At 44.2% G+C, this 25904-nt stretch overlaps 1 protein-coding gene across 1 annotated transcript in view; it reads left to right on the top strand.

Moving 5' to 3' along the window:
• LGR6 (leucine rich repeat containing G protein-coupled receptor 6) overlaps window positions 1-25904 on the top strand; it is a 144258-nt gene that overhangs the window by 47274 nt on the left and 71080 nt on the right. The window contains exons 2-3 of the mRNA XM_035121513.2: window positions 17091-17162; window positions 20272-20343. Of these exons, the coding sequence (XP_034977404.2) occupies window positions 17091-17162; window positions 20272-20343 (144 nt within the window). The remainder of the gene's footprint in view (window positions 1-17090; window positions 17163-20271; window positions 20344-25904) is intronic.

A 25904-nucleotide genomic window follows, 5' to 3' on the forward strand; every position in this document is an offset into this window, starting at 1 on the left:
ACAACTACTAAACCTTCCGGGGGTGAAGTCAAACCACAGTGGTTTGACTATTCACTCGTAACTACCTCCTGCATTAGCACCCACACTGGCTCCCAAAGTCACCTCTCAGGTGAGCAAGCATGGGCTTCTGTGTATGGAGGTCCTGGGCTGCCTAGATGGCAAGACCCCTCCTTTGTCTTGCCTGTCTTTGCTCCAGCCTCTTCAAACCTCTTCTGGTTTGGGGATGTCAGGTGGGAGGGAAGCTGGTCACCACAGGAGGGGGGTACAGCCTGCCTCATCTCTAATTCTTGCTTCCGCTCCTGTCTAGCCTCTGCTTCTGCCTCTAATTTGGACTGCTCTCTGCCACTGACTCTTCCTGCCCACTAAAGCTCTTCAACTTCCAACACCTCCTCCCCCCCCCAGCCTGCTCTCCCTTCTCCCTCTGACCACTCACCATCATCCCACCACCCCAACCCCTGGCTTCTTCCCTTGGGAAGGTGCCTCCCACCTTCCTCTTCATCCAGCCAGTCCATGACTTGCTACTCTTGGGTTTAATTACAGTACAGTATAGGCTGAAATCAAAAGGGTTGAACCTAATATTATGATGCATTTGTGTGTGACACTTCTTCTTCTTTAGCCTTTATTACATGCTGTGGAAGACTGTGTGCAGCCTTTCATATGCAAGGGACCTGTCAGGTATAGGATGTATTCCATGTCTATTTTACATATTAAAAAGGTAAAGGTGGACGTGGACGACTCTGGGGTTGCATGCTCATCTCGCTCTATAGGCCGAGGGAGCCGGCATTTGTCCGCAGACAGCTTCCAGGTCATGTGGTATATACTTCTGGTGCAAAGAATGTGCAAGCCATCCATGCAATGTGTGCACCTAGTCTTGGTCTTTAAAAAATAAAATTAATTCCACCTTGAAATCCATGGCTCATTCCTCATATATTCTCTTAAAAGCTTTGTCAGCCCAAAACATGGCAAGCAGAGCCCTGATTTAGGCAACATTCCTTGGGGTCAACTCCTCTGAGATGCGTAGTTTGGCCCTTGTTGAATTTAACTTGGAAGGGACTCTCTGTCCAGCAAACTGAGTGAAGTCTGATTAAAGAGCACATTCTCAAAACAGATAAATAAACAGCAATCAAATAACCACAAACCAGCCTCACAAATTATGTTCTTTCCCCACAGTAGTTATCAGCTAAACTCTTCTGAAAATATCCAGAGTTTTATTATTACCATTTATTAAATTTGTATCCAACCCTTCATCCGAAAATCTCAGGGCAGTTCACAAATCCAGTGATTGGACTGAATCTAGGCAAACTAAGAAATTCATTAAATGATGCGCAAAGTAAGGTTGGATCAAAGTTAGCACCTTGTTCCTGCTCCCATGCTATGAGAAAGCAGGCTGGGTGATACATAGAAAATCAGCAGTAAGGTTTCTCGTGGGATAGAGATAGTGATGGATCAAGCCACCAGCTTCATTTTTGTTTTTCAGTCTGTGTGTCTTGCACAGGAGTAGACCTAGCATTAAAAAGTGAAAACTAATTTTCTTGTAAGACTGTAGCTTTGATTCTGCACATAACCACCTGGTGTGTGTGCGTGTGCGCGCGCATAACTTTTCTAGACACTTGTTATTTAAAAAGTGTTTTGATGCTGCATGTTTGAATGCTTAATAATGTAGTAGAACTTTTTTTATATGATTTGAAAATACTATAGTAGGTATATGGTATATAGATTTTGATGCATACAAGTCAGGATCAATATATTTCTGAAGTGGAAATGACACACACAAAGCCAATGACAATATGGTATTGTGGCTATCTGTTGGGAAACCCTGACTTAAATAGGATTTAATTTAAATGCCTGAAAAGAAGAGCTTTCATCTTTCCCTGCCAGGGATTGGTCTCCTGTACCTCTTTCATGTGTACAATATGCTGAAATTTCATCCAAGAAACTTGATGTAGCATAGAAGTGAACTGCATACCCTCCAACATTTCTCTGATGGAAATAGGGACCAGAGCCGGCTCTAAGGCAAGGCTGGGTGGCGAAATGCGCCAGGGTGCCGGGCCGCCAGGGTGCCGCCGCACTGCTGCGCCCGTCAGGAAAACGGGGGGGGGCGGGCGCCGGAGGGATCTTCGCACCTCGGCGCCACGGCACCAGATATGCTTAGGAAAAGCAGAACATTCCAGGGTCATATCAGAAACCGAGATGGCTTATGTAAATCTGGGACTGTCCATGGAAAATAGGGACATTGGTATGAAAAGGTTTGCCTGCATCATTTCTGTAGCTATTAAAGGCAGAGGAGTCTCAACAGAAACAAAAGGCTTGTCTCTACCTCAGTTTAATGTGGATTGTGAACCCCTTGTGTCTCCTTTAATTCCTCCCCATCTGGCATTTCCCTTCTGCTTTCCCACACCTTTTCCTATCTAAATCTGGAGATTCCCTATGCAGTTAATGTACCGGTAGCTTTCCTTTTTGGAGTAGAAGAGCCCAAAGCTGGCAACTGTAAGCCGTTCAGCTGCTCAGGAAATATTTGTTGAACGGAGACCATTTAAATTTAACATATAAATAAATTCTATTTTTTAAAACAAAAGTCTGACCTGATTAAACCAAAACTTTTTTCTAAAAGCTTTGAAATTGCCTCTGGATGTTCTAGAGCAGATTTAGCACCCAGAAAGAAACTCCTAGGACTAAAGATTTTAAAGAGGGTACAGTAATAGATAACGCACCTGAGAGTTTTTGGAAAGTTTATTTGTTGGTTTAAAGTCTGGTTCATTGGCCATTTTTCCTCTTGCAATACTTGGCTACCTCTCCCCAGGTTGACTAATCAGCACAAACAGCTTAGGGTAAGACATCTCTTACAGACCATGTCAGGAGCAGCCATTGAGGAAGCCCTAAATTGGGAAAGAAGAAAGTAGATAGAACATGCAGCAATTTTGGCCTCCCCTGGAAAAGAAAAGTGATTGCCACGCTTTGTGGCATGCAATCACACAGCCCCAATAATTTGCCACGCTACTATTTTCATTAAGTTTTCTTCCAAGCTCAAACGCATCATTCACCCTGGGAAATTGGAGCTGAGGTTGTGCAACCACATTGCATGTCCTGCAGCAATGCATGCCCTATGGCACTGGTTTTCAGAGTTGTGCCTTCAGATAATGTGTTCTACATTGACTCATCAGCTAAGGAACATCTGCACGTCTGCCATGGTAGCCTAACACATTGCAGGAGATTCTGGGGCATATTGTATTGTGGCCGCTCCGCCAGTTCATGCATGACATTAGCAAAGCCTGGTGGCTCCAGCATCACCTGCTGAGAACTATGAGTTTCTTTGAATAGGAAAGCTGTTTCCTTCAGCCACCTTACACCCTACTTGGAGTACTGAAGGCATGAAACTTGAGGTCAGTGGTAGCTGCTTGTGTAACATGCCATTCCTGCCCAGTACTGTGGGCTCTGGCAGTGTGTGCTGTGGTTGCTGCTGTTTTCACCAGACCGCTCCCTGCCAATCTACCTCGAAGCAGTTGGCAAGAGATCAGAGGTAAGGCGCTGCCAGAATTTTGTGGAATGGGCCATTTGCTTTTGTATACCTATCAGAAGTTTCAGAAAGTATCAAGGAGGCAGGGGAGAGCCTAATCTCTTGAGCTCCTAGAAATGGAATAGTTGAGGAAAGTTGCCCTATTATCAACAAGAGCCAGGCGCAAACTGGTTTTGCTGTCACAATGAGGGAAATGCCATTGTCTGCCTTGGTACATTACAACTTACAAAAATGGAAGAAGTTGCAGTGTTCTCCAACTGCTACTGTCTCGCCCTTTCTCCTCCTTAAATCTGGTCGATGTAGCTCTTCTGATGGGATTTTCAGAGCATAGGGAATATTTGGATTTAGGGAGGAGGAAGTGTATAATATTAATTATTTTAATGATGTATACCACAAGTTATACTTTTAAAATCAATTCCCTTAAAGTGGGTACATTTCTTCGTTTCCCTTTGTAGTTTATGGCCATCCTAGCTGCCATCAAAAAATTAATAAAAAATTTAATAACGCTAATAAAACTCACACGTAGCAGAATAATACCACCAGGGGGTCATCTGGAACCATAACCTGTAATTTCCCTTATGTTTTCACGAATCATATTCCAAAAAATATATAAACTTGGGGGCAATCTCTAACATGCATCGTCAGCTCCAGGGTAAATACAGCTCAGTCTTCTAGCAATTTAATAACATTTGAATATTCTTTTTAAAAAGTTCTTCAAATTCATACAAAATATTCCCGGGGGGCCCTACTTCCACATCAATTTCCAAAAAACTTCTGATGTAATTATACACAGGTATTGCTTCCATTTTCCTTTACTGAAGTTCAGGGTGGGTTATTCATTGGCAGAGGTGTTTGAACGACCTCTGGGGTTCTTTAAAAGCCAAAATCTGCACCGGATCCTAGACCTGACATGCCCGCAGACTCTTAGAGATCTTTGAAGCATCTATGTGGTTATACATATTTAAGGCAGTTCATTACATTTTCACACATTTACCTGGTACTTGGGAGGGAATGGAGACTTGTTATATAAAGGAATGGGAGGAGTCCTGGGGGAGTGAGTAGAATTGGTTTGTGATTACATGTTACTTTTAGCTCTCTTACTTTTGATGTTAATAAATCTTATTTTACTACCGGTAGATATTTCTGAATTTGGCACGGCACATTACTCAACAATCATAGTTCTGTCAGTGGTGTGCGACAAAATATGGTAAGAATAAAAGGAAAAACTGAGCACTTGAAAGTACCTGAGTTATGTTTGTGGCATGGATGGACTTTTAAGACTGTTTGTCCATGGCAGTCCATGTCCTTCGCATAGAACACAAAGTTTGGATTTAGGATCTCTTCATTGCAGATGCGTTATCAAAAGAGAAAGGTCCACTTCAGACATGATGGGGACTGGATTCAAATAAATACAGTGGTACCTTGACTTACGAATGACTCAACAACCAAATTTTTCTACTTACGAATGGGGCAAATGGTTTTGGGGCAAACGCTTACAAATTTCTCGACATCCAAACGGAAACTGTGGCAGTTTTAGATAGGGTTTTTTTCAACTTACGAATTTTTAGATGGGGTTGCTTCGACTTACGAATTTTTTCATTTCCAATGCATTCCTATGGGAAATCGCGTTTCCAGTGGCGCTTTCCGACTCCGGGGCAGTTGGGAGAACACCCAGAACAGAGCATGGGGGGAGGGGAGAAGGGGAATTAATTGGAATTTCCTCTTTTGCACATTAGTGATGTTCAACTTGTTTCTGGAGTTTATTTATTGGATCAAAGGTGTGATCCTGGATTAAGAGCAATAGTCAGCGGGCTTCCCTTAGATTTCTTTAGAGTTGAAAAGGGTGCCACTTTATTACAGTTTTTGTGTCATTTGACAATATGGGGTCTTGATTCATATGCAGAGGATATTGCGCTCTGTCTTCTGCACTTTCGAATTCTGGTGGGAGAATCAACCCTTTTGGAATGGATAGAGCAATAGTCATTAAGGGCAGGGTTTCCCTGCTGAGTCACCTAATACCTGGCAATGCAAATGAATCTCATTTCATATGAAGTACTGGACCTTTGAATTCTTAGAACTCATCCACATTTCCACTGGCCTGCAGCTTTCCCCGGAGTGTGTGTGTGTGTGTGTGTGTGTGGAACCCAATCTTTACTACTGAACTGGAGCAAATGCCATTCGGATTTTCCAGGGGTTGATGTTTGCTCTGATTCAGTGGTAAAAAGCAAGTTTTCCCAGGGAAAGTGGTGGGGCAAATGCAAAACTGTTTGGACCCATGCTTTCTAGGCAGAGAATAAGCAAAGTGTGAACAAGCCCTTGGAGATATCAGGGAGATGGTAAGGCGTCATCTAGCTTGCTGCATTGCCAAAGATTCCACCGACTCGAACAGATAGAGATCTTTAACAATGAATTTATGAGACAAGATTCACAATCAGAGAATGAATACTATTCCCATGTTTATTTATATTTTAAGAATGCTGCCAGTAAGAAATAAAATTTGACAAGAAAGACACCATCTTTATAGAATTTTTATGAGCATCTAATGTCAGCCCTAAAATAGCTTATAAAAAATTAACTTCCTCTAGGAAGGTGGCTTTAATTGCCAGATTTTAGTGGTGATCATAATGTTCTATGAGGCAATGGTCTTCAGACATCTCCGTGTATAATCTTGAGTAGAATTAGCTAAGTTACTTCCTGTTCATGACTGGGCACTTAATACTGGCCACAGATTTTGAAGAAACCAGGCCCACAACCCCCACTGGGAAGCATCTCATGCCACTGGGTAGATTTATCCAACCATATATAATCCTACCAGTAAATATGTTAAGAGACCAGAATTGTTTAGGGGAAGGGTCATTGTTCAGCACCAGATCTACATGCAGAAGGCCATAGGTTTCACCCCCAGCAGCTCCAGGGAGAACTGGGTGGTGTAGTGGTTAGAGTGTTGGACTAGGACCTGGGGTAAAGGTAAAGTTACCCCTGACCATCAGGTCCAGTCGTGACCAACTCTGGGGTTACGCGCTCATCTCGCATTATTGGCCGAGGGAGCCGACATACAACTTCCAGGTCATGTGGCCAGCATGACAAAGCCACTTCTGGCAAACCAGAGCATCACATGGAAACGCCGTTTACCTTCCCACTGTAGCGGTTCCTATTTATCTACTTGCATTTTGACATGCTTTCGAACTGCTAGGTTGGCAGGAGCTGGGACCAAGCAACGGGAGCTCACCCCGTCACGGGGATTCGAACCGCTGACCTTCTGATCAGCAAGCCCTAGGCTCAGTGGTTTAATCCACAGCACCACCTGGGTCCCTGGACCTGGACCTGGGGTACCTGGGTTCAAATTCCTGCTCAGGCATGAAGCCTACTGGGTAACCTTGGGCCTATCAGTATTTCCCAGCCTAACCTATCTCACAGTGTTCTTGGGAAGATAAATTAGAAAGGGGGAGGAGCTGTCTCTGTGGCAGCCCCCAAGTTGTGGAATTCCCTCCCAGAGAGGTGCACCTGGCATCTTCACTGTATAGTTTTCAGCAAATGCGGAAGACGCACCTCTTTACCCTGGCCTTTGACACCTGAGATGTGTTTTTAGGAGCTACTTATTCATATGGTTGTGATTTGCTTCAACTGTTTTCGAGACTGAACTTTAAATTGTTGTAACCTGCCCTGGGACCTGCTGGTGAAGGTCGGATAATACTAATACTAATATTAATATTAATGCTAATAATATTAATAATTAACTGCCTTCAGTTTCTTGGAGGAAAGTGGGGATATACATGTATTAGATAAAACCTAGACAGCTGCTGCCTGTCAATGTAGACTGGTAGTCTTAAACCTTTTCAGATCCAGGACTCACCTTTAACCCAAACATGCATTTTTAGGAACTTCTTTCTTTCTTTCTTTCTTTCTTTCTTTCTTTCTTTCTTTCTTTCTTTCTTTCTTTCTTTCTTTCTTTCCCATACAGTATATTTGTGTTATAGTAGTGCTTCTGTTGTGTCTCAAATTAAATTAGGCTGTGACCCAGCAGCTGGTCCAACCTATAATTTGAAGATCAATGATGTAGTAGACTATACTGAGCTTAGTTAGATGGACAAAATCCAACATCTTAAGTATGCAGAACGGCAAGGGAAGCTTGTTGGAGGAATGAAGCTGCAAGGGCTGGGTTATAGCATATATTATGGATGTGTCCTAAAATAAATTTTAAAATTTGAGGAAGATAAAGCAATGGAAAGTGAAGTGATAGCAGGCTATGCTTCACCCGTGGATCTTATAATTTTACTATCTGGATATGTTAAAGAAACTTTACTTATGCAGGACAGGGAATTAATACAACATCTCTTGACAACTGCCAGAATTATTATTTGTCATGAAAAACTGTCCATGAGATAATGGATAACTAAAATCTAGGACATGGTATGCATATTGAAGCTCACAGATATGGTTAGAACCAGTAAGGGTAGATGGCAAGATAATGTATTTATGAAGAAACAAAGTTTCCTTATAATGTAGTGGATTCTGATTTGGTCAATGGCAGCTCTTTTATTAACCATTCAGCTTGATTTGTTTGCACAGCTTGCCTGGAAGTTATATGACATTGGCTATTTATTGAGCCTTCCTTTTTATTTGTTGCATCCATCAAGCACTTTTCAATGCATTTTCCTGTCACTTTCCTTATGGGAGAAGTCAAATTTGGGGTGGGTGGGAAAGCAGGTTTATTGCACAAGGGCTCCAAATCCACTTTAATTGCCCAGCCTGTATTTGCCAGTATGCTATGGAACCCCAACCACAAAATAGGAATGTGGCCTAAGCATTAAGTGCCCCTGTTAGCTACTGCAAATTCAGCTTCACTTCAATCCAGATTTAACCTTATGGAAAACTCTAGCCTATATGTGTCAGCTGAAAGCTGGTGGGCTGATTGTGGGATTTTAACTTCATTTCATTTAGGTCCAACTAAGAGGTCTTTTTTGAATTTGCAGCATGTCCCTGTGGTCGTAGAAACAGCTAATGCTTAATTTGACCAGATATGTTTATGCCTTTTCAAGAGGTTAGGCCAGAGCAAGAGGTGCCTTTGAACCTCCAAAGAAAACCTCTTTTTTAAAAAAAGGTTTTTCTTTTTCTCCCAAGGCAAACTGAAATCTTGTGCAATCCATCAAAGATGGCCTGACATGGACTATTTGAGAGCTAAGTGGGTTGAGATTTCAGGGTAAAACACTGAACAGCCACAGTGGAGGGTGACCCTTAAATTGTTAATCTCATAATCTATTGGCCTACAGTCTAGGTCAGAAAATGTATTCTGTACTCAGTGGTGTGTCTCATAAAACCTTTGATGTTTGCTTGTTAAAATGATAAAATGCTAGTGTTGTGACAGTCTACAAGCAACTCTGGTCAGCATTTTGGAGATTTCCTAATAGCAAATATTTTTAGATTCTGACAGGCTCTATGGCAAGGATGGATAATTTGTTCCCCTCCAAATGTTGTTGGGCTCCCATCAGCCCCAGCCAGCCCAGGCAATAGACGTCTATATGAAGCGTAGTCCATCATCTAAAGAGCCACAGGTACACTATCATTAGACAGTGCAAGATGAATTTACTTTTTTAAAAAAATTCCTTTTGTTGTGGTGTATTCAGAATATTATTTTTTTTACTTCTTTGCATTGTTTTCATACCAACAAGCCTGTGTAAAGCAGTTTTTCAATGGAAAGGAGTGAAAAAGCAGTCAAGGCCGGAAGGCTCTCAACAGGTGTTTAGTTTGCGACAGAATCTTTGCAGCTGGCATAAGAGAGTAAGGAGACGAGAGTGAAATATGAACACTGAAGAGCAGTGGAGGAAACGGCAGAAGGAACTGCTGTCTTCTTTGGAGGTCTGACCCTATTGTAAGAACTTAGGGAGAGCCTGCTGGATCAGGCCAATGGCCCATCTAGTCCAGCACTGAGTTCTCACACTGGCCAATTAAATGCTTGTGGGATACCCACAAGCAGGATTTGAACACAAGAGCACTCTAACCTCCTGTGGTTTCCAGCAATTGGTCTCAGGGTGCTCAAGAGACGACAGATCTTGCAGTAGGTTCACTGGGATTGAAGGATTAGCCAAGTGTATGGTCCACTCCCGCTCAGGTGCATTCCTTCCTATGCCAGGAACTCTGCACACTGTATGCTTACTTCTTAGAGAACAGCTCCCTCATCCCCCCCCCACACACACCTGTCCCTTTTAAAAAATCTATTCAGTCCAGAATGTTTGATGAAAGCCACAGCTGACCAGAATGATGAAGTAGACAATTCTCCAAGGGCAAAGGGCTCTGAAGAGTTCAGGCATGAAAGCTGAATGAAAAAAACAGTTGTCAGGCCTCCTCTCAGCTATTGGATTGAGGACCAAACCAAATGTGATGTGTTTTAGTGGCACACTGCCTGTGTTGAGAGGAGAAGGGTGGTGGGTGGGGAGGAGAAGAGAGGAAACCCAGCAGAAATGAAGCAGCCATGAGGGGAGAAGGCAGGGGGGCACTGAATGTTCTCATCACAGAGGACACCACTGAAATTTGAAAGACCAAAGCTGGCCCCTGCTTCCTTGTTGTGGGGAAAAGACAGCGGTCTCTTCTTTTACCTCATGCTGTAATAAGATATTATTATATGTGAGGCATAAATAGCAGACCCTCCCAAGTGTCCCTATTTTCCAGGGATGTCCCAGAATATCCCGCTTTTCCTTAGAATGTTCCTTTGTTGTTGTTGTTTAGTCGTTTAGTCGTGTCCGACTCTTCGTGACCCCATGGACCAGAGCACGCCAGGACCACAGCACCCCATGGACCATAGCATGCCAGAATGTTCCTTAAAGGTAAAGGTAAAGGGACCCCTGACCATTAGGTCCAGTCGTGACCGACTCTGGGGTTGCGCGCTCATCTCGCATTATTGGCCGAGGGAGCCGGCGTATAGCTTCCAGGTCATGTGGCCAGCATGACAAAGCTGCTTCTGGCAAACCAGAGCAGCACATGGAAACGCCGTTTACCTTCCCGCTGTAGCGGTTCCTATTTATCTACTTGCATTTTGACGTGCTTTCGAACTGCTAGGTTGGCAGGAGCTGGGACCAAGCAACGGGAGCTCACCCCGTCACAGGGATTCGAACTGCCGACCTTCTGATCAGCAAGCTCTAGGCTCTGCGGTTTAACCACAGCACCACCTGGGTCCCAGAATGTTCCTTAGAATGTTCCTATTTTCACTGGAGAAATGTTGGAGGTTGTGGAGTTATCCAATCCCTGAGCCATCTGAAGGCAATCCTATATACGGAAGGGTTTTTAAAATGTTTAATGTTTTCATGTATGTTAGAAGCTGCCCAGAGTACTGGGACAACCCAGTAAGATGTGTGGGGTATAAATAGTATAATTATCATTATAGAATGGGACGTCCCTATTTTCATCGGAGGAATGTTGGAGGGTATGAAATAGGCCTGTAACATAATTAAGTTGGGGAGAATGTACATTGACCTAGAATTTTTGTTCTCTCTTTCTGTGTCACATTAGTAGCTTTCACTCAACTTGGGGAGCGGTGTTTTGTGTGAAAATGGTTTTAGTGTGTTGCTTAGTATTTTACATTTTGCATGCTTAGCTGTATGTGTGGTGCTTGGCAAGAAGTATACATAAAACGTTGGCCTCTGATGTGGCAAGTGGACTTCAGAAGCTCGTAAGCCTGAGGCTCCTGGTGTCCTTAGATTTAACAGCTGAGGCAGAAAACTGTCAGTGGACTTTGCAAAGTAATGTGAGGGGGGTGTAACTTCTTTTTGCCTTTTAGGCAAAAAAAGAAAAAAATAATGATGCTAACTAAAAGCAGAGGTAAAAAGGTTTGTTTATGAGAGGCGAGGGACATCAAAGAACTTGAATTAAGGAGCCCCTTGAGGGACAGGTGAGTTATGAAGCCTGACTCTGAATCACATGTGGTTCAGTTTCCAGGAACTTTGTCTTAATTTTCCAGTGTATTCAGGTTGGGAATTCATAGGGCAAACAGGAATAAGAAGCTCTCTTGCAAGCTTCTGAAATGTAAGGAAAGTGAGTTAAGGTCTCTAAATTTAGCAAGGCCCAACATTACATAGCACTGCAAAAACTGTTTGGGGCTTTCATCCAGAATGTTGACATTTTAGCAGGGTAGTAGTACAGTGAGTAAGGCTGACTGAAAGCATTCATTCTTTATACTGGGATGCTGCAGAGGCAATATTTTAAAAACTGCAAAAACTTGTTTTCCATTTAGAATTGTGTGTGAATAATATATCTTACCCTCCAACTATCAAGAAGTGTTTAGGCCATAGTGTGACTTAGGGCAGAAATCGGGTCCTCCCTAACAAGAGGGCACGTGTTGCAGTGTGACCTGGCAACCAAACCCTGTGTTGTGGGTGGGAACGTTTTGATGGCCACAACACCCTATTGGAGGTCCCTCGATGCTGGGTGCAATCAGACCAATGGGATGCCAGCTAAAGTCCATCGAGGGACCTCGATTTAAGCTCATGCACATGTCCCTGAGCTTCCTCTTTTGGGCCAGTGCATCGGAACACCCGCCCACCTCTCCCTATATTTAGGGCTTGCACGCATGACCTTGCTATGCCGCCGTGTGTCGTCTGTCATTAGGACAGGAATTTTCCCCACTTGGCTGATTGGCTGGTGCCATTTGGGTTTCGCCTGCCGTGTAGCAAATCGTCACAACTTGTAAGGTTGCAGATAAGCTCTGGTTCAGGTGATAGGGGTGGCAGAGCGGTCTGGCCATCCCTATGTGATGGGTATTCCGTTAAAGGAATCCTGGGACTCTTTGGTTGGTCAACCCTGAGAGGGGTTGTGCCCTGAGCCGGAGTCCATGGGGGCATCTGGCTGGTGGACTGGTTGGACACCGCCTTCCACTTTGCCGGGTGTTCACCCAAGGCTGACTTATGGTTGATGCCCAGAGTCAGCGCTACCTGCAAGAGTGCAGGGAGCTAGTTGAACCAGAGCCTATGCAACCACTCACTTGATTGTAATCAATATACAAAATCAATATAGGTTTTACTGTCCTGGCTTCCTATTGTATTTTACCGAGGATACTGAGAATTCTCTCTAAAATGCTGCATTGTTTAACCTGCCCCTAACATGTAATATAACATCATTTATGAAATGTTTACGTTGTTTCCTATGTACTTTATATGCAATGACCTCTATAATGTAGCTCCTAGATGAGCTGGACTCTGTTGGTATTTTGTGGCCTCTGTTGGTATTTTAATAGTACTCTTACACTTTAAAAAGTACTAATTTAACAAAATGCTGCATTTTTAGTGTATCCCTGGTGTGTATCCCTCACAAACCCTCTCTCACTTTCCTTCCCTTGCTCCTATTTTTTTGTATTTAATTGTGAACCACCCTGGGCAGTGTTTACCTGAAGGAAATAAACAAAACAAATAAGCAAAGAACAGGAGCCTTGAAACAGTTTGGGGCCCATGGGGGGGGGAGATGAAGGAAAAGAGGCATATTTCCCCCCCCTCTCTCTCTCTCTCTGCACCACATGAGGATGAGAGTTAATTTAACTTAAAGACGTTAGTGGCTCAAGAAGGCCAGTTTCACCAACCATCTTTATATCTTCTTTTCTTCTTCTTAACTTTTCATGGCTCAAATTCAGTCAGTCCTGGAAGTCACTGAACATAAGCCCATACTAGAATGCTGTTTTCAGGTTTTTTTTAAAGTAATCTTTTAATTTACAAAGTACTGTAATCTGTAGCGGCTGGTGGGGCAGAGCAGTGTTGGTTAGTGCTGTTTACCTGGCTTTCCAATGCAGAGGTGGCTGCTAGTAACAGAGGGGGAGGTGGTGGATAAGTTGATGCGGCGAGGAGCTTGATGTGGGCACAGAAGCACCGGGGGGGGGGGGGGCTCCTGACTATGAAGCATAGCTGTCAACCTCCCTTTTTTTGCGGGAAACTCCCTTATTCCAAGCCACAGCTGTCAGCCTTCCCTTTTTTTGGGTGGAAATTCCCTTATTCCAGCACCATTTCCCGCTGCTATCCTGGATTGTTAGATATACTGTATAGACCATGGGTGTCAAACACAAGGCCCGGGGGCCAAATCCGGCCCGCCAGACCTCGTCATGTGGCACGCCGAGCGCCCCAGCCAGTGGGACCCAGCAGCGGGACCTTGCTGCTTAAGTGCTGCGCTGACAAAGCACCGACAAACATCTGGGGCCGGGGGGTAGAAAGGCGGCCGGAGCAGCGCTGCGTGGAGCGCCCCGAGCCACAGCAGTAGGAGAAGGAGGAGGCAGCTTGCCGGCTCAGCGCCGGCAACGCCGCACGGAGAGTCCCGAGCATCTGCGACGCAGCAGTGCTCTGTAGCACTTTGAATCCTCCTCCTCCTGCCATGGCTCGGTGCCTGGAAATGGCTGCTGCTGCTGCTGAAGCTGAAGCACAGACAAAGCACCCAGCAGCGCCGCGTGGAGGAGGAGGATGATTCAAAGTGCTACCGAGCACTGCTGCGTCCCAGAGGCTCGGGACTCTCCGCACGGCGCTGCCAGGCACCGACCAGGGCAGCCGCCTCCTCCTCCTCCTCCTCTTGCCTCACCTCCTCCTCCTCCTGCCGCGGCTCAGCCTCATGAACATGAGCTCAGCAGCGGCTCAGCCTCACGAACGTGCAACTCTGAGGCTTTACGCACTTCTCCTAAAACGGAGACCCACTGCCTCACGCTGCACGGGAAATGCTTTTTGCCCCTGGGTCCCTTCGTGCTCTTTTCTGGCGCTGAATCAAGGCGGCGACCCCCCCTTCCCTTTCTTTTTTCCTCTCTCTCGTTCTTATTCTTTCTTTCCCTCTCCTTCCTTCCTTCTTTATCTCTGTCTTCTCTCCATCTTTCTTTTTCTTTCCTTCTTTAGTCCTTCTTTCCTGCTCTTCTTTCTCTCACCTCTTTCCTTCCTCTCTCCCTCCTGCTCCCTCTTTTCTTCCTTCCTTCCTTCCTTCCTTCCTTCTGTCCTTCCCATCTTTCTTCCTCTCCCTCATTCTTATTCTTTCTTTCCCTCTACTTCCTTCCTTCTTTCTCCCTTTCCATCTTCTCTCCCTCTTTCTTTTTCTTTCCTTCTTTATTCCCTTCCTTATTTCCTACTCTTCTTTCTCTCCCCTCTTTCCTTCCTTCCTCTCTCCCTCCCACTCCCTCTTTCCTTCCTTCCTCCCTCCCTCCCTCCCCCCCTCCCCCCTCCCTCTCCCTCTCCTCAGAAACATAGGATGCTGCTTCATACTTCTGGCCCTTAAACCCTGGAACCAGGAGAGCAGCTCCAGTGAGTCAACCTCAGCCAGTCCCTTTGGTGAAAGGTGGTGGCTCACTGGCAGAACATCCGTCCTGCATGCAGAAGGACCCTATTTCACTTCCAAACTGATAGGCATGGGACTACCCAAGTTCAGTATGATCGCCAAATGTTTTTCACCTGACTACTGCCGATGCTTACATGAGGTGGTGGTTCAGCCCACCACACCTTATGTTCTTCCACTGTTGCCTCATTAAAGAGGTATCAGTTGTTGTTGTTGTTGTTGTTGCTGTTAGTGGACCAAACTTCTTCAGCCATTATTCTACCCCAATCTTCTTCAGCATTGGAAAATTGTTTCCTTTTAAAATAAAATACTTCTCAGTGAATTTTCATCTCGCAGTTTTTGTCTGATAGCAGACAAAACTACATGCCTGGCTGCATCATAATCTTTAGATATGACGACTGCAATATATCTGAAATTTGTTTTAAGTTTTTCATCAGATTACTTTTTTTTAACCAGGTATGCTTGGAGAAAAGCACTGCACTCCAGTTTTATTTTTAAAAAACTCCATGCACAGTTCGTGGACAAGAAGGTATCTGTATAGGAAACTTGAAGAAATTGTTTTCAGCAATAGTGATGGGCAATGGCTAAATTATATTTTATGAGGAAGATTATGCAGATAATATATTTCTTGCTTGTTTGTTTCATTTGCGGTATTTATTTCTCATCTTCTTGCCAAAGACCCCAAGTTGGCTTACAATAAAGCTAAAATATGTCAAAAAACAAAACAGCTGCCCAGTAACATTATTCAGGATCATAAAAGCAGCAGATAAGGAAATTAAGGCCATCATATAAAAGCTGAAATGAAACATCTATAAAACAGCAGAAAGACGTTTAAAAGATTACCAAATACTGTTAAATGCCATTAAAGGCTAAGTCGGAGCACTTGCTGAGATTTGAGCCATAAAGTGCGTTTTGTTTAACTCAGTCCAGCTGATGTGTGCTTGTTTTTTTCCCCTCCACTTCCACACCTCTGGTGCCAATAGGATGTGGGGTGATCAATACAGAAGAAGAGACTTAGGGCTTATCCATACTTGCCTTTCCAGGCACATGTCTGCACTTTAAAGCTCCATGTCCAAGCGTTCCTTTTTTTCACCCCAGAGCTTTCTCCATGAAAATCCGCTCTTTAAAGCTGAAGCACAACAAACAGCAATTTGGGTTTTCTGTGGATTGGTATTTGCTCCGATTCTGTGGTAAAAAGCAGGCTTTCATGAGGAAAGCTCCAAAGCAAGAAACAACACCAAAAAGTGATTAGACCTGGAGCTTTAAAGCGCAGACCGTTCCTGGAAAGTGTGGAGGAAAGGTACCGGTAAGTGTGGATAAACTTTATATATTTATTTGTTTCAACTTTACTGAAATAGCTTTTTAAAATTGGAAACTGGGGCAGACAATGTTAGGTACACATCTGCGAGAGTGCAGAATGAATCAATAGAGTTGTGTGGCCAAATTTTGAGGGATGATACTGTTATGAAGGCCAGCACTTCCATGAGATTCTCAGTTATAGCAGATGAAACACTAGATCTTCCTGTCATCAAACAAGTGTCTAGCACATCACTTGACATCCGTTTTATTGTCTTGTGATCATAAGCAAATCTTCTTTGACCCTATAGCCAGTCACCTAAGCTATGCAATCTGTTAGATGTAATGGAAATGAAGGCACATATAGAAGCTGGCAGATGATGTGGATGTGGAACTTAAAGCACCTAGACAAACTAAACAACAGAAAAACCATGTTGGTCACCCCAGCCAATCCACAGAAGAGCTACATTCCTTACTTGGATTCACTTGTTACCTCACTGTGGGCTTGTTTCAGTGATGAAAACCAACCTGTTTAAAGTTTGCTCATACTATATCTATTTCAGTTGTACCACACTGAAGGAAAAGGCCTTCAAGCCCATGTGAATTCCACTTGGGAACTTTATTTGCAAACTTTGGAGACGAATCTGCTACATGGTATGAGTTGAGGGCAAAACGGCATAACAAAGCAATACACCTATTGTGTGGCATATGCAACATGAGCCTTACTGAACTATTCAACCACACAACACTTCCTGCTATTGAAATCGCCATCCAGACAGCATTTCCCCTCCCATTTACAATATGCACAATTGAACAAACCTTTAGCACTTTGTGAAAACATGGTTTTGCCTAACAATGAATGAAGATCTGAGCAGAGCCTACATGAGCAATAGGTTTTTTTTTTTGCAGGCTGGACTAGATCCTATAAGTTTACGTTTTACTCGGGTATTGCAAATGATCCAAACTCTGATTTCCTTTCCTTTCCTTTGTTTTTGTTTCTCAGTGATTTGAGCATGAACAACATCAGTGAGCTGCTGCCTGGGGACTTCCACCACCTGCGCTTTCTAGAAGAACTGTAAGCATAATGAGGTTATATGGCCTCTTGGTTTAGCATTCCCTTCCCAATTCTGAGGCAAAGTGATATAATTTAAAAATAAATTCAAGGGGTGCTTCTAGGTGGAATCAGTACTCCTCATGTTCACAAGTGATTACCAGTGTGCACATCATCAAAATACCAGTCCTTTTTTTAAAAAACATTTATTCCAAATTTCCCCTTCAAAAATTATTTGAACTGTTGCGGGTTTAAGAGATAGAATGTCATACTCAGGCTGAAATGTCACAAGAATAATAACCACACAAACAGAACCAACAGTTTTTACTGAACTTCGTTGGGCTGGCACTTTTCTTTACTCAAAGGAACAGATACTGGGATGGATGAAACCTGGGGTATGAGAGGATAGTGACTTCTTTGATTCCCCCCCCCATGCGTGGAAATGGATTCATAGACTGACTTCCTCCTTACAAAAAGTGGGCATGATTCAATTGAGTTGTTGCTCTAAACCTGTTCTAAATCCCCCCCATAACAGGTTTAGGGGGCACAGGGAGGGAGGAGAGAGGGGAAGAGTTCATTCCACTCATGCATCTCCCACTTAACGTTGCGTTGAATTCTGGCCAATGCTTCTGTCTACGTCCCCTGAAGTTACTTCACAGTGTACATGGCAGACCAGTTGTGTGTACCTCTTGGAAAACTGTCTACAGAAAGATGGGGGCGTAAAATGCCTAATGAAGCAGAGTCTTGTAGGAGCACAATCCAGAGCCCACAACACAGCCCTGGAATCCGAGAACAGCATGTCCACTTGTCACATCAGTCATCAAAATGGAAGTGACTTTGTTGAGCCAAGGCATACAACTTTGTCTTCCCTCTGATGGGGAGAATCAGGCACATGGATGTTTGTGTGAGAAAGTTGCAGCCAGCAAAGAAACTAAGTAGAACTGGGCAGGAATGGGTTTTGCTGATTGACAATAAACACTGGAAGTGCAATGGGAGTGGGGTGGGGGTGTGACCCTGCGCACAGAATGCTATTGTGTCAGGATATACAGGGCTAAATAGTCTGAGTGATTAATGATAGGGAACTGAAACCAGTGTTGACAACTTCAGTGGCATAGCTCCTCTCTCCCTGTTGGTTTGTGGTAAAAGCTTATTACACTAGGCACACACCTCAAGCTGCCCCCCCCCCACGAAAGGGCAAGCACAACAAACTAAACTTTCCCTATATACTTGATGATACAGGAGCGCGTACGCAGACACACAGTCTACTGGAGTCCTGTCTGTCCCTCCCATTCTGAGTTCAGTGCTTCGTCCCTTCCTTTTCAGTGCAAGGCACAAGGAAAACTCTGGAAAACTACTCCTGTGTGTGGAGAAAGGTAACCATCAGAGCAGCGCTCCTCACCTCATGTTACTAACTAGGATATATAGAAAGATAAAAATGCAGGGGGCAGACTCAAGCACATACACACCCCACTTATGTGGGTGCTCTTAGAAACTGTTCAGGTTTCTAAGGGTTAGAAATCTAGTCCCCAGGAAATAGCAGCATATAGAAAATGCACAGAAAGGAGGACAAAACAAAATGTGTTGCATGACCGCCATTTGTGTCATCTCCTATCAGAAACACCGTCCCCTTCAGGGGAGCAGAAATCAACCCAAAGAAGCAATATCAAAAGTTAAAGAGCCCCAGAGTGACAGTAAGCAGAAACTGCAAGGCAGCTGGTGGTGTACTATAAGGAAGGCAGGTTGAAACCTGCTCCTATATATTAAAGAGATGACCCTGTACTCTTTATGCTTTTATAGGACTAATTATGGGCGCCATTTCTTTAAATCCCAGGGAAGGAGAGAGAGACATGCAGCACTTGTCTACTTATGTGCATAAATGCATTCACAAAAGCAATCATACTTTAAATGGATGAAAAGTGACTGGTATTATGTCCATGTCATTGTGTTTGGATGACTCCAGAAAGTCTGCAGACTCCTACAAACACAAGAAGAGCTTTGTTAGATCAGACTGAAAGGACTACCTAGGCCAAAAATCTATTTCCAAAATTAGTCAGCGAGTTGCCTCTGAGAAACTTACTAGAAGAGAGGAAAGGCAAGATCCCTCTCCTCTGCTTTGTCCCCAGCATCTGTGATACTGCCTCTGAACAAGGAGGCTCTTTTCAGCTATCTCAGCTAATAGCCTTCAAGAAATATCTTCTCTATGAATATCTCGAGTCACAACCCCATAAGAACACATTTTTATGGCATTCAAACTAAAATGAGTGGTTGTTGTTATGTTGCCCATCTGACTGGGTTGCCCCAGCCACTGGGCAGCTTTGTAATATCTTAGTCTTAGTCCTAGCAGACTTACTTTAGACATACCCCACAACACAATGATCTTTTTTTGCATGTCACAGTAAGCCAAAGTAGGGCTTACTGGGACAGCACAAACATGTCAACTCCTAGATAAGAGCTCACTCCACCTCTGCTTCTCTCAGGGCTCAGCTCAGCATGGGACAGCAGTTAAGCCAGGGTTTGGTTTAGCATGTCATTTGATAATAGGGCCATGGTTCAGGGCTCTTCTCCTTAACCATATGAGCAAAACTTGGCTATAGACCAGGCATCCCCTCCAGATGTTTTGGCCTACAACTCCCATGATCCCTAGCTAACAGGACCAGTGGTCAGGGATGATGGGAATTGTAGTCCAAAACATCTGGAGGGCCAAAGTTTGGGGATGCCTGCTATAGACTATGGTTAAAGAAGAGCGATCTTAACCACAATCTTGGATTTGGACAACATTCTAAGCCAAACCTTGGCTTTACTGACATGCCCTGGGAGGAGCAATATGGGTTTATGTGCAAACTCAGCCAATGAAACCTTAGCTATAAAGCCAAGAGTAGCCTCTTGATACCGGATACTGCCTTCCACGTGGCTAGTATGAATAGTGACGGGAGGAACATATAGAATTGTTCACAGCAGTTTTAGAAATACCTTCTTCCTGAAATGACTGTTGGTTCCACTCACGAAGCTATATCTAGCTCAGGAGCAAGAGACTTCACTCCAGGTCATAATCATATTTTCTTACAAAAGGCACTAGTAGACTTTCAAATATGTTATCTTGTTATCTTGACCATGTCTCTTTTGTTTATTACAGGCGCCTATCTGGAAATCAACTCTCTAAGATTCCAGGGAAAGCATTTTCTGGCCTCTACAATTTAAAGATTTTGTAAGTTACAATTTCTTCAGTGTACTGCTTTATGTTTGTTCTCCAAACAGGCATTTAGGTCATGGGGTCCATCCCTGTGAATATGTGGTTCACTTGAATTCCCATGTATTAGAGACCATTATAAATATCATCACAGAAATGCTATGTACCAAATGTTCCTTGGAGCTGGGTTCTATCTGATTTCTTCCAAATCATGCTTGAGGGAGATTGCCATCCGAGCAGCTGCAAAATGTTCAGGGCTGCTCAAATCTTAATACACCACTGGAATTCCATTGTGTCTAGGGTATTTAATTTCACTTGAATCAATATCTTTCAAGTTATTTTTCTTCTGTTTTTATTTGTCAACAATTCATACAAGGACAACACATTGTTCAAAGTTATTCGTGTCTCCTTCGTTTCCTCATCTTGTTTCTTCACTGTGATGATGTATCAGTTGTAGGAGCAGGGATTTCTCTATACAGTGTGCTAAGAAATCCTTGTGGCTCTTGATAATGACTTCTATTCAGCCCCAAATAACAGTGGACGGTATCTCAACTTTTGACTTTCATGCTTGACTGCATTTGTAGGATGTAGGTGGAAAGAAATGGCAAAGGAACCAGAACTGTGATTTTGGCTTGGGGGGCATTTGTATGGAGCCTATAATATACAGAGATTAAGACAATTGCCAGTTGCTTTAAATGGCCTTTATTAGTCCAGAATCAATGCAAAGGCATTGGACTTATAGCTACACCTCTGTGATCTCTCATTTTCTGAAATAGCTCTGTCCCTGGTACTTGCCCTGCATTAACACTTCATTCTTAGCAATCGCTGCAGGACAGGCTAACTGAATTGGATATCTTTTCCTCCCGGTCAGCTGTGATTGCCTTAATAGGAAATGCACCTCCAGATATTATGGTGCATTTTTTATTTATTTTCATTTGTTAATTATTTTGCAACAGCAATCCGGTTCTGGTGAGTGTTTATTTAGGTTCTCAGTTCTTCATCTTCCCTTTTTCCAAGGAGATATTTTACAATCCCTTCTCTTTCTGCAATAAACATTTCAGTCCTGAGGGCATGTTTGGAACTCAACCACAATGTGAAATCGCTGTAGCCGACAAAGTTTATATGAACCAAGCAGGTAGTAACCTGCTCCCGGGATTAGAGAGTGCAGTGCTGTTTACTAGGCCTTCTAAAGAATCCTGCCCTAAATCCCTAGGTTTAGAGATGAGTTGCTGCTTTATCCACAGTCTGCATTAGGCACCGAATCAAAGAAACCAAGAAAACCACAGCAAACCCACCCTGTTTCAACAAGGGCAACACTATGCTCAGGGAACTCATGGGCTCTGAATGCCTCTTTTTATCAGTTTACATTGGAGCGCTTCCCAGCGAAATAGCTAAAAATGTTGGAAGTATGCAGGTTTCATTGAAACTAAAACAGCACCTCCTGCAGGTAATAATAGCAAAAACTCTGCTGGCATCAGGAGAAAGCATTGCTTGAGTTATTTTTCTAAGGCTGGAGGCATAGTGCACAGATGAACTGTGGCAATCTCAGTGGCATGGAAATCTGCGTTTGGGCATCCTCAGGTACATCCAAAGCAATCCTGTGAGCTAGTGATGAAGTAGAAGCCTACCTATTAGCTTCATTCCACTTGACAGGAACACAACTTGGGCATCCATATTAACAAAAGGATTGAGCACTATAGCTTTCATTTCAGCATGAAGGATTTATCATCTGAAGAAGTATGGGGGTTGTATCTCCAAGGAAAACATGCAGGTGACCCTATCTCCATGTGCGTACTGTTCCTGTGCTTCTCATTGCAAAAATCTAAAGGCATTTCCCCCTGCTCTATTCTGCCAGTCCACATGGCTGGTCAGAACTAGCATGAGATATAAACACAGGTTATGTTGTCCATGTGGCTTAATTTCCATGGGGATTATCACAGGTACAGTGCCCAGCTAGGAGGCAGAAGTCCCCTGCCTATGCTCAACAAGGGATGAGCCTTATTTTGGCCATTAAAGTAACTCATGCAATAAAGGAGAGAGCTGGGCCACATTTGCTAGCCGTTCACCATCCATTGCATCCATAGCCCCTCCGTATGTGTGGTAATAATAATAATAATAATAATAATAATAATAATAATAATAATAATAATAAATTTATTATTTATACCCCAGCCACTCTGGGCGGCTTCCAACAGAAATATTAAAATACACTAGTTTCTTAAAGATTAAAAGCTTCCCTAAACGGTCTGCCTTCAGATGTCCTCAAAAAGTCTGGTAGTTGTTTTTCTCTTTGACATCTGGTGGGAGGGCGCTCCACAGGGCGGGTGCCACTACCGAGAAGGCCCTCTGCCTGGTTCCCTGTAACTTGGCTTCTCGCAGCGAGGGAACCGCCAGAAGGCCCTCGGCACTGGACCTCAGTGTCCGGGCAGAGCGATGGAGGTGGAGACGCTCCTTCAGGTATACTGGACCGAGGCTGTTTAGGGCTTTAAAGGTCAGCACCAACACTTTGAATTGTGCTCGGAAACGTACTAGGAGCCAATGAAGGTCTTTCAAGAATCCTACACAATAAGGGAAGTCTGAAGCAGCCTACCACCATCACTTCAGACTATCCCAACCAATGTGGGAATGGCCAGCAAATACGGCATTTCTCTCTATATATTTTTCGGGGGGGGGGGTGAGGACTATGGAGAAGCCACAATGTACATCCCACCTAGAAAAGACGCTCTTCCGTTATCCACAGAGTAAAGGATGTTGCCATGTTATAATCGTTTTTATTTTTAATATTTTTGCAATCGAATGTATACCCCCACATGCGCAACTCATGCTACGGCAAACATTCTATTAAAATTAAAACAATTAAAACAGCTAAAACAATAAGATCCAAGGAGCAGCAAGCCGCTCCGTAAAACTGTTTGTTCCAACATTTCCCTGTTGAATCTTAGTTCTTTGCCAGGTTATAGACAGGTTAGGGGCCTTAGATGTTTTTGCACTTCGAGCAAAAAGTAACATGACGCCCAGAAACATTTTTCTCCAGTGAGAGGGAGATGAAAGCCGGGAAAACAGCATGCCTTCTTTTAAGGGGAAGGGCTTATAGAGAACAGCCCCCCCCCCCTCATCAGAAGCAGCCCATCTCCAAGCAGTCATGTAAGCGAAGGGACGGATGAGGAAAGTCAGGAGACGGAAAGGGAGTGCCAGACCTCTGGCAACATCCAAGAGCCCTTGCTCCACAGGCAGGAAGAGAGGGAGGGGGAAAGAGAGGAGAGGAATCAGGCAGAATGCAGACCCTCCCCCCCCCCCCCGACTCTGGAATTGAGGAGGAGGAGAAAGGGGAGGAGATTCACTGTCCCGAGGCTTTTATGTTTGTCCAAATTGCGGAAGGGGGCAGTGCCGGATTCTGATTCGTTACTCAGGAGTAGTCACAATAACCTCTGACACTTCTGAAATCTGCTGCCTGAAGCAAACTACTTCATGTTGCTTCTTGATAAGGTTGGTCCTGTTTGCAGCGATGTGCTATGCTTGTATCCACACAGAGTGCATGCTTAACTTAGTGTTTCCTGCTGAGAACCTGGTGAGAGGCTTTTCCTGTAATGACCCAGTGGGTGCTGCTCTAGGAGTGATCTTCCTGCTAGGCAGGTGGGTGTAGCTGCAATTCTTTGAAGTCTAAAGTGCCACTCTGCTTCTGTGAGAGCACACAGAACCAACTTTTGCTTATTTCACCTTTTTTGGAACTGTGGGATAACGAGGGAGGGCGCAAGCTGAGGAGAGACCAGTGGGACACAGAGGTGAATCTCTCCAGCGGCTTGTTGGAACGAGGCTTGAAAAACCACCAAGTAGGGGTTGCGGGAAGGCTCCTACTTTCATCAAGCCCAAGATGCCCCAGGCAAGGAATGCAAATTAAAACATCCAGAAAACAGCATGTGGGGCAAGCTTTGCCTCTCTCTCTCTCCCCACCTACCCCAGCTCCAGCATGTCAAAACATCTAATACAGCTTTCCATTTGTGGGGTTGCCCAGAGCGTTTGTGTGCCCTTCCATCACCTGGTGCACCACTACTCAGTTCTGCAGGGTGCTGGGCTTCCATGGACAGGGGTACATCATAGAATCATAGAGCCCCGAGGATCATCTAGTCCAACCCCCTGTAATGCAGGAATGTGTGGTTGGCCTATATGGGGACCAAACCTGTGACCATGGCATCACCACACATTGTTTATTAGGGACTCAGTGTTGCTTCATATACCCTTCCCCCAGTTCCTTCTTGGGACACCAGTTGGACTGAGGCTGAGGCTGAGGCTGAGGCCTCAAAACTCACCTTGTAGCTTGCCAGCCTCTCATGTTCCTTCCTAGCACCTTCTCTCTGCTGCACTTCAGGTCAACTAGAAAGGGGAGCAGGCCCTCTCTACCCCAGCCCTTCTGTTGTTCCTTAGTCATAAGGAACTCTGAAACCTCATGGTCAACAGTCGAGCTTCTCCCCAGCTGTTCCTTACCTGGTTTATCACCCAGTCATTCTTCACCAGCAAGCACAGCTGATGGGGGCCCTGATCCTGCGTCCACACGGGAGGGAAGCCTAGGGGGAAATGGGGCAATCCCTGGGGGCCCTTCACATTGAGTTTAATTTTTAGCAACAAGGGATTTCAACCAGGGTATTACTTCAATATGTAGAACACATTACTGTATATACCCATAATTCAATCTGGTTATACAGTGTCATGTCAGCAGTTCACCATACAGATCCTATCATCCCTACATTTCCAACTTGCCAATTTGGTCATGTGAACAAACCCAGGTTTTTGAACCTGGTTCTGTAGTAATTTTTCATGCGAGAGCTTTCAGCAGTAGAGAATCTGTGAGGTGGAGGAGAGGAAACTTTAGCAAGAAAACATCAAACATCCCCCCCACTGATTAGTTAAAATGCACTGTACAGTGGAACCTCGGTTTATGAACACCTCGGTTTACGAATTTTCGGTTTACGAACGCTGCGGACCCATCTGGAACAGATTAATTCACTTTCCATTACTTTCAATGGGAAAGTTCGCTTCAGTTTATGAATGCTTCAGTTTATGAACAGACTTCCGGAACCAAGTACACCCATGCTTCGGGTTAAGTACGCTTCAGGTTGAGTACTCCGCAGACCCGTCTGGAACGGATTAATCCACTTTCCATTACTTTCAATGGGAAAGTTCGCTTCAGTTTATGAACGCTTCAGTTTATGAACAGACTTCCAGAACCAATTGTGTTCATAAACCGAGGTACCACTGTATTGCACAAGAAGAATTGTGATTGTATATGCACAACATGCTGTTCTATGGGAGGGTGCGGAGAAGAAGAGCAGAATAGCAACTCCAAGCTTCGGGTGAGAATGTTTTTGTTACATGCAAGGAGTCATTGAGATAGGCTTCACGGAGTGTCAGTCAATTAGGCGGGAGAGGCTGCTTCAGATGTGGGGCTGTGTGGGAAAGCATTCCTATGATTAAATGAATGGCTTTCCCCAGAAGGCATGGGGAAACACATGAATCGATGCTGTCTCTTTAAATCCCTCCCTGGAGTGGCGGGCAAGCAGCCCTTGATCTATACCTTTCTCCCT

Source organism: Zootoca vivipara, chromosome 7 (assembly GCF_963506605.1).
Source record: "Zootoca vivipara chromosome 7, rZooViv1.1, whole genome shotgun sequence".
Taxonomy (NCBI): Eukaryota; Metazoa; Chordata; class Lepidosauria; order Squamata; family Lacertidae; genus Zootoca; species Zootoca vivipara.